Genomic DNA, 16,239 nt, shown 5'->3' on the forward strand with positions numbered 1-16,239 from the left:
TTACTGAAATGTTAAACTAGAAGGCGATTCTCCAAAAGTTCATTTTGCTAAAAGTATAACAAAGCATGAAGTATAACATATGATATACCTTATAATATAAAGAATAATAAAATATAACAAAGTCATCCATTTATTGATAAATAAATTGACATTACATAAAAGCACAGAATCTCAGAGTTGGAAGGGACCTCAGGGTCAATTTGCCCATTTCATAACTGAAGAAGAATCTTATCTACAACATGCTTTGCAAATAGTAATACAAAATTTGCCGAAAGACTTGTAGTAATTAGGAAACTCTTGTTTCTTAATATTGCCCTTTCTAGTTTTGGATACCTCTAATTATTAGGAATTTATCATTATCCCACTTCTATCACTATTGACATATAGAATGGTATGGGAAGCCTTAATTTGTGCTTTTTGGGACAATAATTTTGAATTATACAGGAGTTTTTGGTAACCTAAATTATTTTTCCATTTATCTTTATTACAAGTAATAATCATAAATTCAGATATCAATGTAATATCAATGGAATAAATTATAAACCAAGTGAAATATTTGTAATTATTTCTGATCCTGTAGGTACCATAGACATTTGATAAGTTAAGATTTATAAGTAGAATGTGATGATGGAATATTATGCCTCATTTCAAGAGATGTTTTTGATAGAAGTCGGAATAGAATAGTACTATAAGTCAGTAAATATACATGTGTGGAAATCTAAAAATATGGACAAAGAAGAGTAATGTAGAAAGTATGTAGAAGAAATGTAAGAAATGTTGAAAAACAACAAAGGAGAAAGAAAGAAGTATTTATTAATTTTTTTGGAGGGGCAACCTTTTGATAAATTTAATTCATTAGTGGGGTAGATGGTCACATATCAGTACTTTGAAAGTCCAGTATTCTCATCAATGTGGGTACCTTCATACTATCAAATTTTCAGCCCATCTCTGCCTTAGTAGACAGTCACCATGGATTAATAGATTAACATGTATTCTGTTGGTACAATCTTTCAGAACTAAGGGTCATATGTACAACCCACAGAAAGGCATCAAAGGAAGTCTTTTGTGGAAATTGATGGCCACTGATATTGCTTAAGAAATAGCTCTCCCAAGGGTATTAGCATTTTGCTGGGTAATTAATAATCAATCCATTAAGTAGGCTGGTTAATAATTATTGGTCAGTGGTTGTTCTTGGTAACAAAGACACCTAATGGAGACATTTTCTCATTTATGGACCAGTTCCTGTGGGCTATTAACATTAAAAACAATACTCATTAGAACAAGAGTCAGGCATCATAGAATTATAGAATCTCAGAATTAGATAGGTCCTCAAAAGCTATCCAGTCTAACCTGTACCTCTGTAGAAATCCCCTCTACAATGCAAGAGGTCATTCAAACTTTGTTTGAACATCTACATTTGGAGGTCAGGGAATCCACTTGCCTCTTCAGGGAGAACATTACACTTTTGAGAAGTTCTAGTCATTAGGATTTTTTCCTCATATTGACTCTAAATCTTTATCTCAACTCCCTCTCATTATTCTTAGTTCTGCCCTTAAGGGTCAGGACAATGCACTGTTGGTGGAGCTGTGAACTGATCCAATAATTTTGGAGAGCAATATTGAACTATGCCAAACCATAAAAAGCTATAAAATTGTGCATACCCTTTGACCTAGCAGTACCACCCAAAGACACTCAAAAAGGTGAAAAGGATCTATTTGTACAAATATGTTTATAGCAGTTCTTTATATGTTGGCTAAGAATTGGAAATTGAGAGAAGACCCATCAACTGGGGAGTGATTAAGCAGGCTATGGTATATGATTGTGATGGAATATTATTGTGTAATAAGAAATGACAAGCAGGATTATTTAAAAAAAACTGAAAAGGCTTACATGAATTGAAGCAAGTGAAGTTAGCAAAACAGGAAAAAATATATAATAATAGCAATATTGTATGATGAAGAAGAAAGACCTAACTATTCTCAGCAGTATACGGTTTTGTTGTCAGTAATATCCACAATGATATTCCTAAAATAAGAAAAATTTTCTAGGTCAGCATTTGAAAAATAAAAACCATAGGTCTAAAAGATGATTTTTTTCTGTCATTTCTCCTCTCATGAATAAATAAATTTTAAATGAACAAAAAGTTAACCTCTATAGCATCAAATCAAGGATTGGGTAAAGGATACTCTACAAATTCTACTGGAGACTTTGTTAGTTGCTCAAGTCCTTTGGTTTCCACAAAAGAAGACATTTCAAAACTTTTGTTTCTTTCTGAATTGAAGAGGAAAAAAAGGAAAGAAAAATTATAAGTGAACATAACTCCCAGGTATAATTTAAATTTTTGTCATAAATAAAATTAGTAGGAAACATCATATAACTCTAAGAGAAAATGTTATTCAGTATAATGTTCATATTTATGTGCTTTTTTCAATGTACTATTTATTCATAATTATTTCATCTACTATTTATTCATGCCTATTATTTATTCATAAGTTATACATCTTCTATAATGCCTTTAAAATATATTTTAGTCATATGCCTTCAAGGTATCTAATAGTATTAAGGAATTGAAATGCATTTTTAATACCTAACAACTGGTGAAGACTGCTAATCAAATTATGGGGGGGGGGAGACTTGTGGGGAATTGCTTTCACTGATAACTTTGAGGTATCTGTATACCTCTATATAAATAAATATTTGTTGATTTTGAACTTAATGGCTCATCTGGAGCTATTGTTAGTCTAATTTAAGTTCCAATTTAAGTACAATTTGTTAGAATTAATTTCTCTCTAATGATTGTTTATAAGGAAAACTTTTCAAAAATGTTCTCCTTTCTTACATATAAGTAAAATGATTTCAAATATAATTTCCATCTACCTAATAGTCTTATAGAAAAAAAGAAACAGAGGAACAAGTATTCAGACATTTCAATCAGGTTCTTCATCCTTCCTCCTCAAAAAGAATTTCCTCCTTTTGCTTCTCCAGAATCTCAATACTGGACTAATCGTCCCCTCTTTGCTCTTTTTTGAATAACCTCATCTAGTCTGTCAGTTCGAGCTGTTTCTTATTTTGTTATCTCTCTTAGATAACTTTCTCATTTTCCTCTCTATTCTAATGGAGAAAAATCAGCTCAGAACTTCCCCATCTACCTTAAATAAGGATTGCCTTATTTTTTTTTCTCCACTGAAGGTATCAAGCTACTACTTTCTCTCCAATTTCACCATTTTTTCTTTCTCCTTTCTACTTGCTATACTTGCTTTTTCAATGATTGCTTTGATCACATAGCTCCTATTTTACTAGTTTTGCATCATTACACTTTTAATCAAATGAAAATTAAACATGCTCTTTCAGATGCTGGCAAGATGAAGCTCTATCCTAATTAAACTGATCATATTTCTCATCAGCTAACATGGGGCAGGCATCACAAAGATTTGGGCACAACTGAAGCAAATGAACAATAACAAATGGGCAGCTTTTTATTCTTTCTTTTCCTTTTCAGGTCACTTTCCTCACTCTTTTCCTAAGTATCATCTCAGCTATAATTTGCATATAAATGTTACTTTTTCATGCATTAACTTCATGCTCTAGAAAAAGAGGTTTCCTGGTACATTTTAAGAAATGTATATGTACTATGATTTAGCTTATGCTATTTAGCCATTCAGTTGTGCCCAACTCTTCATGACCCTGTGGACCATACTATCCATGTGAATTTTCTTGGCAAAGATATTGGTGTGGTTTGCCATTTTTTTCTTCACTCAAGGCAAACAGATTTTGAGTGACTTACCAGTATCACATACCCAGTAAGTTTCTGAGGCTGGATTTTAATTCAGATCTTTCCAACTGCAGGCTTAACACTTTATCTGTTAAGCTACCTAGTTGCCTCCTGAAACTAGATATTAGTTTAGTTTTAAAATGGGAATTCATAAAGTAAAATATATTTTACAGTCTGTCCATATGTGAGACAGGGAGAAGGATCCTTCCTCTCTAATATGTTTCCCAGGATTACTGTCTAATATACTTTGTTAAATAAAAAAATTATCTATGTTGAGCTATGACATTTGGTTGTCTCATGCCATTTGTATGATATGTCAGGCTTTCACCAGCTAGAATTTATTCACACTTTTAACCTTTGTTTCTCTACTGGATTTCCAAATAATGCTACCCAATATAATTTTGTAAGGTTGGGAATGGATATGACTAATAAGACCTATTGTGCTACAGTTCCCTTTTATTGCCCTGACTCAGTTTCCCTGAATTGTTCTGCCTCAGTTTCCCTAAGTTGTTCTGTCTCAGTTTCCCTGAATTGTTTTGCCTCAGTTTCCCTGATTACAACCTCCCTTTTCTGTTCATTAGAACTGAGATAATTAGGGTTGTGGAGATCTGATATTCCAGAAGATAAAACTCCAGATGTCCTATCTCAGATACCTAATTGGCATTGTTTATAACTCTAAGTTTCAGACTTCCTGGTTCTAGTTGGACACTTCCTAAGTCTTCCAATTTCTTAGAATTTATGGTCTTATCCCCTAACCAGTCAGAACCGGATTGATGATCCCTGCCTGGAGATTCCCGCTCACCATAGTTTGGAAACTCCTTCCTCCCCCTTTGTTTAGCTACCCTAGCTTAGAGCTATATATATGTTATTGAGAATTCACATGCTGGATGCTTTGGACATCAGCCCTGGGGGCAACTTTCTCCCAGCACAATCTCTCCCTCTCAGAAATCCAAATAAAATAGCAAAAAATTCTCTAATCTCTATTTTGCCTCAGTTTCTCCGGGCATTACAGACCAACAGATATATATTTCATGTCATGGCTAAATAAGCTAATAGTTTTATAATCACAGATTAACCTATTAATAATGGAATATCAAAGCATTTAATTAATATTTATTATTTTTGTTTGAGTCAGAATAACTTTTCTTGTCTCTCACCCCACTCCTTGCCCCAATATAATGTCAGCTCCAAGAAGAATGATCTTTAATTAAACAAATCTAACATTCTGGAGTGCATTGTTCTTTTAAAAGTGACAAATCAATACAAAAAAAGCACAAGGAGAGCTATATTTGTAGACATCTGGCAACATTCAACTACATTTGTTTCCATATTCTGGCAGCACTAAGAGCATATTTAGCTTCTTTTTGAAGAGCTTTCAATTGATAAATGAGCTTATTGCCTATAAATGCTAATGAAATACATCTAAGCACACGAAATAACTCCTCTAGGAGTTTATATTTTAAAAATAAAATGCTTATATTATGATACATTTCTTAATAAATTATTGAAAATTTAAAAAATCTTTTAATGCATGAATTTGGAAATTATTTTATAGAGATATAAAAGTGAGGCATTAGAATAATATGATTTTAGTAAGATTGTACCAATATACCAATATAGTGTAAATTTTGGCACCCTAGTATTTTTTATTAATGTCACTACATCAAAGAAGATAGGGTAATGGAGCTGTGGAGGGTAAGGTAGTGGTAAAAACTTTGTGGAATATAACACCTTTGTCCCATTTTGGGGTTGTCTTTAGTCTGCAAATAAAAGTCAAGTTGAGCAAAGTTTGCCTGGCAAGTATCAGAGACTAACTGTGGTCATATTGTTTGTACAGAGACTTATAGTATTAGAGGAAAAAGTCCAAAGGGAGGTAGGACTTTATCACAGGAGTACAGTATGCCTTTCCGGTTCAAATACTCCCAGGCATCTGCTTATGTGTTTGTCTCCCTATTAGGGAGTTTGAAGCATTTCAGTACTAAGGATTAGCACATGAAATGTAAGGCACAGAAAAATTAATGGGATGTATTGATGACAAAATTTTGCCTTAAGTATTTTTAGGATTTTGTCTTTATTGAGGGAATGTCTATTGGGTTAGGGGAGCCTGAAAGTCACAGGTGACAATATCCCCAAGCAAAATTCTGGGGAATTGATTTCATTTTGGTCTCCATTTTATCTTACAATTTGATCAAATGATAAAAAGAACCTGAAATAAAATGGCTTCACTATTGCTTAAAGGAAAGGTGGTATTTTTAATGAAAAGATAAATCTATGACTAGTCAATGTACTTATTTTTGTTTGTTTGGAGGGGGGAGGTTTGTTCTGTTTTTTTTCCAGAATAACACAAGATATGAAGATTGATGACACAATCTCTTAAGTGTACAAAAAGTTGGAAAGACCAAAGGAGATTTAGATAAATTACAAATTGTAATATGGCTATAGAAATGGAAGAGAAAAAAAAATCACCTTTCAGGGCCTAAGTTAGCAACTTTGTCCATAGCACATTAGATATCTCAGACAATGATTTCTCCTAAGTTGTTATAGTTTAAAAAAAGATACCAAATTAATCAAATGTTTTGCAGCTGTTTAGACATGGCTGATAAGTGTTCTTGCCAAATAGCACTCACTGTAGGTATTGCTAATAGTATCTTTATTACTAGGATTTTATAAAGGACCAACTAGATTCTCATCCTCTGTATTTCAAAACAAGGGAACCCTATGTTGAATATAATATGTGTTGGTCCAATTACCCAGTGTTTCAAGCATAATCATAGGCCACTGTTGGGGCTTCTTTCTGGAAGAATAAACAATAAATAATAATAATAATAATATTAATAAACTTACTCTTTGATGTCTCAAATGACTCAAATTTCACTGGCTGTATATAGTTTACCAGGTTAGACATTTCTTCTGTGGCCATAGCTTCACTACCAGCAGTGCCCTGGAGCAAGGAAAAAGATAAAACTTCAAGTTTTGGAGTTTTATAGACAACAGAACAGTTTTTCCCCAAATGTGTGCATTGTTTGTTTAGAAGTAATTACAACATGGTGCCCCTTTTGCAACATGGGTATTAGCCCTCACCCAGAAATATCCTGAAGAAGGAAGAAACAGAAAAACCCCAACTTTAAAGTAAGATTAGAAGTTCAACAGTACAATGTACCTATCTTAGACTGGTAGATCTCAGTAGACATACTTGATACTATTCTCTAATATGGGGTAAAGAGCAGGAAAAATATACTTTCTTGTAAAGAATTTAGTTCATATCCTCTAGCTTAAAAGATAACTGGGAAACATTATAATGCAAACATTGCTTCCCATACAGGAACTTTTGATGGTGTGTGTGTGTGTGTGTGTGTGTGTGTGTGTGTGTGTGTGTTTGTGTGTGTGTGTGAGAAAGAGAGAGACAGACAGAGACAGAGAGAGAGAGAGAGAGAGAGAGAGAGAGAGAGAGAGAAAGAGAGAGAAGCCTTTTGAGCAACCTATAAATTATTCAGAATTATATTTTAGATACATAAAATATATAATATTATAAGAAAAAACAATTACATTGAATTATATTGAAACATAACTAAGTATCTTGACTCTAGTTATATTTTTATGTTATTGAAACTAAAGACCACATATTACTACTTGTTGCTGATAAATGAGAAATTTGTATCATTTTATCTAACACTATCCCTTTTTACCCCTTTTCTATTATTTATCAAAACACAAAGCTACAAATTAGTTGAGGCACTTTATATATCAAAAGGGGTGGACAACTTGAATAATTAGTTGTTAGAGGACATTGATTCTAAAGAAGGAACATTACAGAGGCAGTCTAGCCTTTTTTGTTTGTTTCCCCCAATGGAATAAAACAGAGATTATGGGAATCACCATCCTCTCTTACCTATTTCCTTTACAAAATCCTTTAGAATTTCCAAATTCCATATTTTATTTCATTACTAATTAAAAAAATTAATTTACTAGTTTTTACTAAAATGCATTGTAAATAGGAGTTATTAATTTTTGATTCTGGGAGTTTGTGAAATGATCCACAGTCTATAGTCCTTTTGAATAATAGGATTCCCTTTTACATGTCTCTCTATTAACTCTACATTTAAATAATTTAACTGATGCTCAAACTTTTAAAATTAGCCCTGTTATTTTTACTCTGGGGTCTCATATCCTATTTGGCTTTTTATGTATCATGTTTTCTCAGATTTCTCACCATTTTAGAGAATCCTAGAGATGCATCGCACCTTGGAAACGATCTTTTGTATGTCTCTGGAACACGAATGCAACCTCCGTACAACCTGGTACAATGGTGTATTGTCTCAAATGAATTAACAACTGTTTTTTTTTTTTTTTTCCCTCCCCCCCCCCTCACTTTTAAGGATTTATTTTATTTCTATTAATTTATCCTTTGCTTTTCAGGGCACAATATTGGATAATTCTACTAGTTATTGAAAGGTAGTTATGGACCTCAAAGTCACCATTTACTTGAATTATAGGTTCATAGATTTAGAACTGGGAAGGATCCTGGAGGTTATCTAATCCAATGCTCTCATTTTATATAGAAGAACTTGGAGTTTTGAGAGATGTGACTTGATCAGTGTTACATAGATAATAACTAACAGAGGCTGGTTTTGAACCCAGTTCTTTCTCAAAAAATAACACTTAATTCATTCTACTACATAGCCTTTTACTTATGTCCATGTGTTTTAACAGAAGTCAAACAAAAATATATAGTGCTTTTCCAAAAACATTTTATCATTTTTTACCACTAGATGGCGGAAGATGATTTAGGAATAAAGACATGAGCAACAATCTAGCATCATCTCCAGTTACAGTATTAACATTGTCACCTCAGATACAAGCTAGATCTGCTTACCTCATCCATTGAAGACTTTTTACAGTCATCATCATCGTCATCATCATCATCACTCTCCATGTCTGCTTCTCCTGTAATAGGTAAATGATACAATAAAAACATTCAAAAATTATTGTAATAGAATTTACTTTGGTTTCCATTTGTTTTCTTACAAAAATATATCACTAGTAAAGACAGCCTTTCAAAAAGGTTTACTTTTGGACAACATTGTTGAACATTTGAAAATATGTGATTTTTCTAAATAGGATGAATTTTGTGAATTTTAAGAGCTAATTGTATTTTCTACTTCACTAGCAAAATCAGTTATCAGAAGATTAATATTGAGAATATAGATAACATATTCCTGCAAAAATAGTGTGAGGAATCCTAAAGCCCAGAATAAGCTGAATCTGGCAAGGGAAGTTAAGGGAAACAAAGTTTAATTTTTTAAAAAAAAAGTTATGCTGAGGGGGAAAAATATCAGAGAAGGGATAGGAATCTTATTGGTCCTAAATGACAAGAGAGAGCAGGCATAGCTGTTCGATCCTTTATTTGGTTCTGTTTTCTCTGGAAAACATACAAACCTTTGCCCCACAAATGACAAAAAAAATTACTTTTAGGGAGTTGAAATCTAAGATACTAAGGGATATTAAGTCTCTTACTAAGAGATAGTAAGAGAATCCTAAGTGCCATGTTACTTCTCCATGGAGAAGGCAAGGATAGACAATAGTTGTTCTGAAAAGTATTTGGGAGTTTTAGTGGGCTACAAGATCAATATAGGCTGACAGTGTAATGTAGGGGCCAAAATAGTTAATGTAATCTTGGGAAGAGTTAGAAGACATAGTGTCAAGAAGTGGGGAAGTAATGGCCCTACTATTTTCTACTCTCATCAGATTTCACCTGCAGTATTTTGCTCAATTATGGACACCACTGTTTAAGAATGACACTGATAAGCTGGAGAATGTCCACTGGAAGTTAACTAGGAAAGTGAAAGGCCCAGGGTCCATCATCAGTTGAAGAAATTGAACATACTTAGCCTGACCTCAAATGGGAAAAGACTCAACAGGCTTGTCATGTAGAGAAGTGACTGGATTTGGGTAGAAAGAGCAGCAGCAAATTGAGGCTGGGTGTCAGGAAATATCTTCCTAGTAATTGGAACTAAATAAAAATAGAACGACCTGCCTCAAGAGATACGCATGGTTGCTCCTTGGAGGACTTTAGGTATAGGTTGGACAACCTATTTGTCAGTTATTTTAATGATTCTTTTCATGTTTGGGGTTGACTAGAATGCCTTTGAGATCTATTCTAACTCTCCAATTCTGTGATTCCTAAATTTATTTGGCACCTGGGGCAAACAATTGAAATGCAAAACAAATAAAATGTTAAGACATTCCTTTAGGAGATTTGAGATAAAGGACTTTACCCTGCTGGTTGTTAGTAGAGCAGGACTTCCAAGGAACTCATTTTATGTGGGAAAGATTAAGATTATAGGTATTTTAACTAATTCTTGATAAATAAGCACCAGGCTCAATTGCTACTAGAAGGAAGTACTCATGTCCCCTTTTTTGATGCCTGGGAAAAAGACCCAGTGGCTCCATCTTAGTTACCACTATGATATCTAGAATGTTTTATCTTGTGTGATTTTTTTTCTTCTTAAGTAGAAACTATGTGTATTTAGGGGATACTAATGAGATATATATTTTATCCTCTTTTCCTACCCGAACATAGAAGCAAAGTGTTTTATTAGAATTTATGCAACATTATGCAAACTCCTCATGGGCACAGACTACTTCTGATTTTGTCTTTTTATACCCATCACCTACCTTATGACTTTAGGCATAGTACGCGTTTAATAACTACTTACTAATTTGAATTAGAAACTTTTAATATGGGAAGAGGCAAGCTAATTTCCTTTCTTTTGCTATTTTCTTTCTCCTCATCTAGAAGAAGGGTTTAGAAGTCATTTGTTCCAAATTCCTCATTTTATCAGTCAAGAAAAGGAGACACTAGTTGGAAGTGGTGTTAATGTCCAATATGACCAGAACTAGAAAATGTAGAAATTACAGTTCAGTTATCTTTATAAAAAAGCAAACACAATTCTAACATGACATGATTCAGCCTGTTCATTTGGATGGGCTAACTTGTCTTTTAAATATTTAAAACAAATCAATAATTAGAATAACTGATGAAAGAATATTTGGACATTCTGAGTACAGTTAGCAAGACAAAAATAGGCAGGGTGCTGTAACTTATCCAGATTTTTTTTTTAATATTCAGTTATTTTTGTCAGGGAGTTTTCAATTATGTTGATATGCTGATGATAAGATGATTATTTAACAGGAAATCAGATTTTAAAACTAAACAGATAGGGAAAACCTAACCCTGCACATATCATTTAATTGTATTACTTTCTGACAGTTAACTCAGTGTCATTACATAAAATGGCCAATAGATGACAGCAGAAACTCAATGCTGAGAAGGCACGTGTTGTTACTATTCTGATTTCTTATGGATCTTTTCTAGATGGCTCATGCATTAAAAACAAATGGTGTCGCTGTCTCCTTTTAGTTTGTGGAGATTACCTTTCTTTTAAAAAATTATTACTGAATAGTGAGGCAACATGTTGTAATGAATGGATGTCTGCTCTCAGACAGGTGATTTGGGTTCAAATTCTGACACTAGATTTCCCAATTTAGTTTGTTACTTAGTCAGATCTGTATTAGACATACATATATATACATATATTAATATATATACACAACATATATGTATATAATTCATACATGGATGAACGTGCACACAGTCTATTTATATTTCTCACACATGTATAAATACCTATATAATATGTGCTATGCATGTCTACATCATACATGTCTATATAATGCACATATTGAAATGCATGATATATACATAGATCATTCCATTATTATATATACACACATTTATATGTATAAATGCATATAATGCATATATCTACCCATATCACATTTATATATCATGTTGGGGTATGCATATATTTATAATATAATATAATTATATACATTGCACATGTGCATGTATATTCATACATATACTTATGTGCACATGTGTATATATCTATATCTATGTATATCAAAGAATACTGTATGCAATGGAAAAGATTTCTACAATCAATCAGGTTTTACAGGATTTATCCCAATAGGGATAACTGTCACATACCTGTTTTCCAAATGAAAGTGTTATGCCTAGGAACGAATTTAAATCTCCCATAAACTCCACAAGGGTAAGTTCTGTGAATGTATTCTTTTTGTCAACAATCTGTCTAGTGCTTTGTGGTTGGTGCTTTGTTAATGTCTGTTCAATTGTGGAATTTAAACATTAGTTTAGCTCTAGTCAAGTAGACACTTAATTTTTTTGTAATCCCCAAATTCCCAACCAACTTTCAACGTTAACTGATCAATTTTTAATTACATTATTAAGAAAAGCTTATAGAAGGGCTTTATGAGAAGATACTTATTCACCTATAATAACCAATATTAATCTTGGGCTCATATAGAGGAGGGAGAATTTTCTCATCCCATAGGAGTTATAGATATGAAATAGGAATCATTGTTTTCCTCATTGTGGCTCTGAAAGAAGGCTAAAGAGAAGCCTAAGATTAAAATGAGGAGCCCAATAGGGATTGTATATTGTAATGGAAAACCACAAAACTTAGAATCTGAAGACATGATATCTGTGGCCTACTACATACATACCCATAATTCGAGCAAGTCACCTTTACCTCTCTTGACCTTAATTTCTTTAACTAGAAAATGAAGGTTTACATTGGATGATCTCTAAAATGTATTCTTGTATATTTCTCACTCCCTTGAACTTGATTATTTAAGAAACTCCTGACCCTGATCCACATACTCCCACTCCTCAATTCACCTTTCCTGTCATACCTAAAATCCTTGGAGAGAAAGATGTTCTGGATTGTTGAAGGCTAAGGCGGCAGAGTCAAAACTTACAGATCCTGCAAGCTGGGAATCACAAATCTAGTCATGGATTGTCACTTGTTGTGAAGTTAACTATCTAATGCCTCATCTACAGATGATCATTTTTTAAAAAATATGGAAACCTCTTTCTCAAAGAATGACTTTTCCAAGTCATAGAGTGTTTACAATCTTCTTTGATAGCATGATTTACCAGAACAATCACAGGGCTTTGAAATGCTGGATTAAATAAGACTGACTGATGTCTCCCTCCATCCCCACTGCATCAGTGGAATAAGGTTTGTAGTAAAAATATGGAATAAACCTTATTTCAGGCTTTACAAATTATGTGTGCTTCTAGTTAAGATAAAATCCACCATCTAAATGCCAAATTAGTAAGCATGCTCTTCTTTTATGAGTCTACCTCCTTATTCAAAAGTCCAAAAATTTCCATGGAGTATGTGTGTGTTGGGAGGGGGGGTTATGTGCTGTTACACAATCAGCTAGGGGCTAGTTTACGAAATCTACCGAATTACTAACAGATTGCTGCTCTTTCTCTGTATTAAGCAATAATGTTCACTGCCTGTGAAATTCATTATTTATGTTATGCATTCAGTTAATAAGACCAAGGAAACCTAGTAAATGGTAGGAGAGGCAGATGGTGAAAAATCTTCACCCACATAAACATGAAGCACTGGTTGTTTTAGCTATTATCTTTCACAGGGTAAGGTTTTCCTTGGAGGAAATCCGCAGTCTGCAAAAACCATTCATTTCCAAATGCTTTAAGAGAGGCTTCATTTAGAACAAATAACATCTCCCCCGTACCTTCCCAAAAAACACATTTGGATATCTTTAGTGAGAGAAAAGGAAATATATGATAAAAGCTAAAAAAAAAAAATTAACAATTGGTGATGAGTATTTTATTCATAAAAAAGGATAAAAGAAACCAAAATGGCCAAATGAGGTCTCAAACAGAAAAAAGTAAAGGAGTTAGTGAATACCTAAAATAAGCATTATTTAAATAAATCTCTAGGGTTAGTATCTTAGACATCCATGAATCTCAACGAAATACCCCTTGTGAGTTCCTTTTTAGATGGCTATTAATTTTTTCTTTGATAGCAAAAATTCATGTACTGCCAATCAGTCTAGATGATACACAGCCCAAGAGAACTGGGTCACTATTTTCTCTTCTTTCCCCTTGAGAAAACAAAATTTACAACAAGAGTCAGTGATTTGGCACAGTGGTATAAGTTCAAGAATGAATGTTGTAAACTATGACCTTGGTAGATAATTCATTTAGCTTTTCTAGTTTTTTTTTTTTTTTTTCTGCTTTGGAAAAACTATAAAATGCAAATAAGTTTCAAGTCACCTTCCAGAGTTAATGATCATACTTTGAGTATAACACTCTAATCACTATTTAGGTAATTGCTGCTCTAAAGGAGCCTGAACTTATATTAAAGATCAATTGCTTTTTTTTTAAATGTCTGAAAGTGAGTATTAATGTTCTTTGTATGCCCAAGTTAAAGGAGGGTGATGAGGGTGCAGGGATCTTCATGTATGTATGTGCGTGTATGTATATATATACACACATACATATATATATATATATATTTATATATATATATATGTATCTCCAAAATATGTACGGGGTAGCATTGTTCCCTACTAATGAGTAGAGACTCTCACACATACATATATGTATAGGTGTGTGCATGTTTATATATATACTTATCTGAAATCAGAAAATTGTTTTTTTGAGATGGGTTTGACTACAAGTATCAAATTTGGTTTCCATATATTAGGTAGTATGGCGAAATCAGAAAGTGATTATCCTTGTTCTGCCATGATATTAAGGTTCATAGCCTTATCCAAGGAGTTCCTTGAGCACAAGGACTAATTAATTTTTGTATTTTTCTTCAATGACTGGTACATAATAGGTGCTGAAAAAAGCATGTTGATTGACAAACTCCCTGATTCTCTGTTTGTTCACCTACCAAAAAATGAGTTTGGTGTGAAATGATTCCCTTAAGTGCCTTCTAGCTGTAACATTCTGTGACTCAGTGATTTACCTGCTCCAGGAGATGAAGGCTCAAACACACTGGAAGAATCACTGTAAGTATTGGATGCCTGTTCTGATAGCTTCTTTTTGGCACTTCCTTCTGAAGACTTGTGTGATTTCTTTTTGTTTTTTACCAAAATTTTATACATTAAGTCCATAGGGCTTGGAAGAGGAACTCCAGATTCAAGCTAATATAAAAAAGAAGAGAACACATTAACACACACACACACACACACACACACACACACACACACACACACACACACACTCACAATCACCTTAGCCAAGCAGTATTTCAGTATTTAATAGCAGCAAATGTGATACTGGCTGTAAAAGAGATGAAAATAACAACAAAAACAATTGGATGGTTTTGTGCATCCCCAGAGAATTGCTTATTGCCGTACACTGTCAAGTTCATATGAAGAGAAACCTATTTTTAGTCATTGTCTTACCAAATTTTACCAAATTTGGTGAAGAAAGGTGGAGCAAATATGAATGACTGGGAAATATTAGAATGAAACTGTTAACATCTAGAATCCATTGGTGAAGGAGCAATGTTATACCTACAGAGGCATATTGGTAAGATAGGTTGGTAAACACTGATGAATGAAGTTAAAGGAATACCTTCTAATATTATGTATAGTGATTAATATCCTAAACTGGAGAGTCCTGATTTGGATTCAATGAAAGTAAGTGAATAGATCCAATAACCTCAGACTTTCTTCTAACTCTGAAATTAAGATTGTTTCTAATGAAAGTCATCTTATTTCTAATGTTGAAAGTGAACATTTTACATGTTTAGCATAATGCCTGACACACTTTATGGTTGAGATATCAAAAAAGGACTAGATTAATGATTTTACTATTATAAGGACTTCCCAGGTAAGGAAAATACTGACTCCAGTTAGCACCTTCTCTGAAACTTATTTTAGAGTTACTTCAAGTACCAAGAGGTTAAGATTTTTGAAGTCATGGAAACCAGAAAGTTTCAGAGTAGGACTTGAAACTAAGCATTGAGGCTAGCTTCCTAATCATTCTGACATGCTGCCTGTTACATAGTAAATAACTGACAAGTTTTGTTCATTCATTTATTCATTCATTCTAATGGGAAAACCAGTTTTGCTTGATAAAATTGATTTGGCATGAGCTATTAGACAACACTGGCAAGAATCATTTATGTATGTTGTTCAGAAGATAGACTGTTTAAATAAATGTTATTCCCTCATACTCCATAGCTAGGGAACAGAGGGCTGATATAAAATTATTCTCAAGATGTTCATATGTTGGAAGAAGAAGAAACAGAGTAATGAAACATAAGACTTCTTTCAATAGCTTTACTTCATTTTATGTTTGGGGAGCCAATAATTTTTATTCTGATTTTTATTTTATTTTAGTAGGCTGATGCTACCATAGTATTGTACAACTTGGCACATTATCATAGTAATTAGTATTGATACAAATCAATAGTGATCATTGATGATGAAGTGAGGAGAATACATGGCCAGAGATACTACGCGCCCTTTAGTGCAAGTATACATTTTTCAAGAGGATCTAGTTATTTTTACTTTGAAGTGAGGCTTCTGGTTACTATGTTGGCTGCTTT

At 33.2% G+C, this 16,239-nt stretch overlaps 1 protein-coding gene across 2 annotated transcripts in view; it reads right to left on the reverse strand.

Moving 5' to 3' along the window:
• The window catches only part of PLCB1 (phospholipase C beta 1), an 814,021-nt gene that overhangs the window by 153,852 nt on the left and 643,930 nt on the right, over nt 1-16,239 (reverse strand). For both annotated transcript variants that reach the window (XM_074287888.1, XM_074287889.1), the window contains exons 14-17: nt 14,647-14,824; nt 8,646-8,716; nt 6,617-6,713; nt 2,187-2,271 (exon numbers count right to left, since the gene is read on the reverse strand). In XM_074287888.1, coding sequence (XP_074143989.1) covers nt 2,187-2,271; nt 6,617-6,713; nt 8,646-8,716; nt 14,647-14,824 — 431 coding nt within the window. The remainder of the gene's footprint in view (nt 1-2,186; nt 2,272-6,616; nt 6,714-8,645; nt 8,717-14,646; nt 14,825-16,239) is intronic.

The sequence above is a fragment of the Sminthopsis crassicaudata genome, chromosome 2 (genome assembly GCF_048593235.1).
Source record: "Sminthopsis crassicaudata isolate SCR6 chromosome 2, ASM4859323v1, whole genome shotgun sequence".
Taxonomy (NCBI): domain Eukaryota; kingdom Metazoa; phylum Chordata; class Mammalia; order Dasyuromorphia; family Dasyuridae; genus Sminthopsis; species Sminthopsis crassicaudata.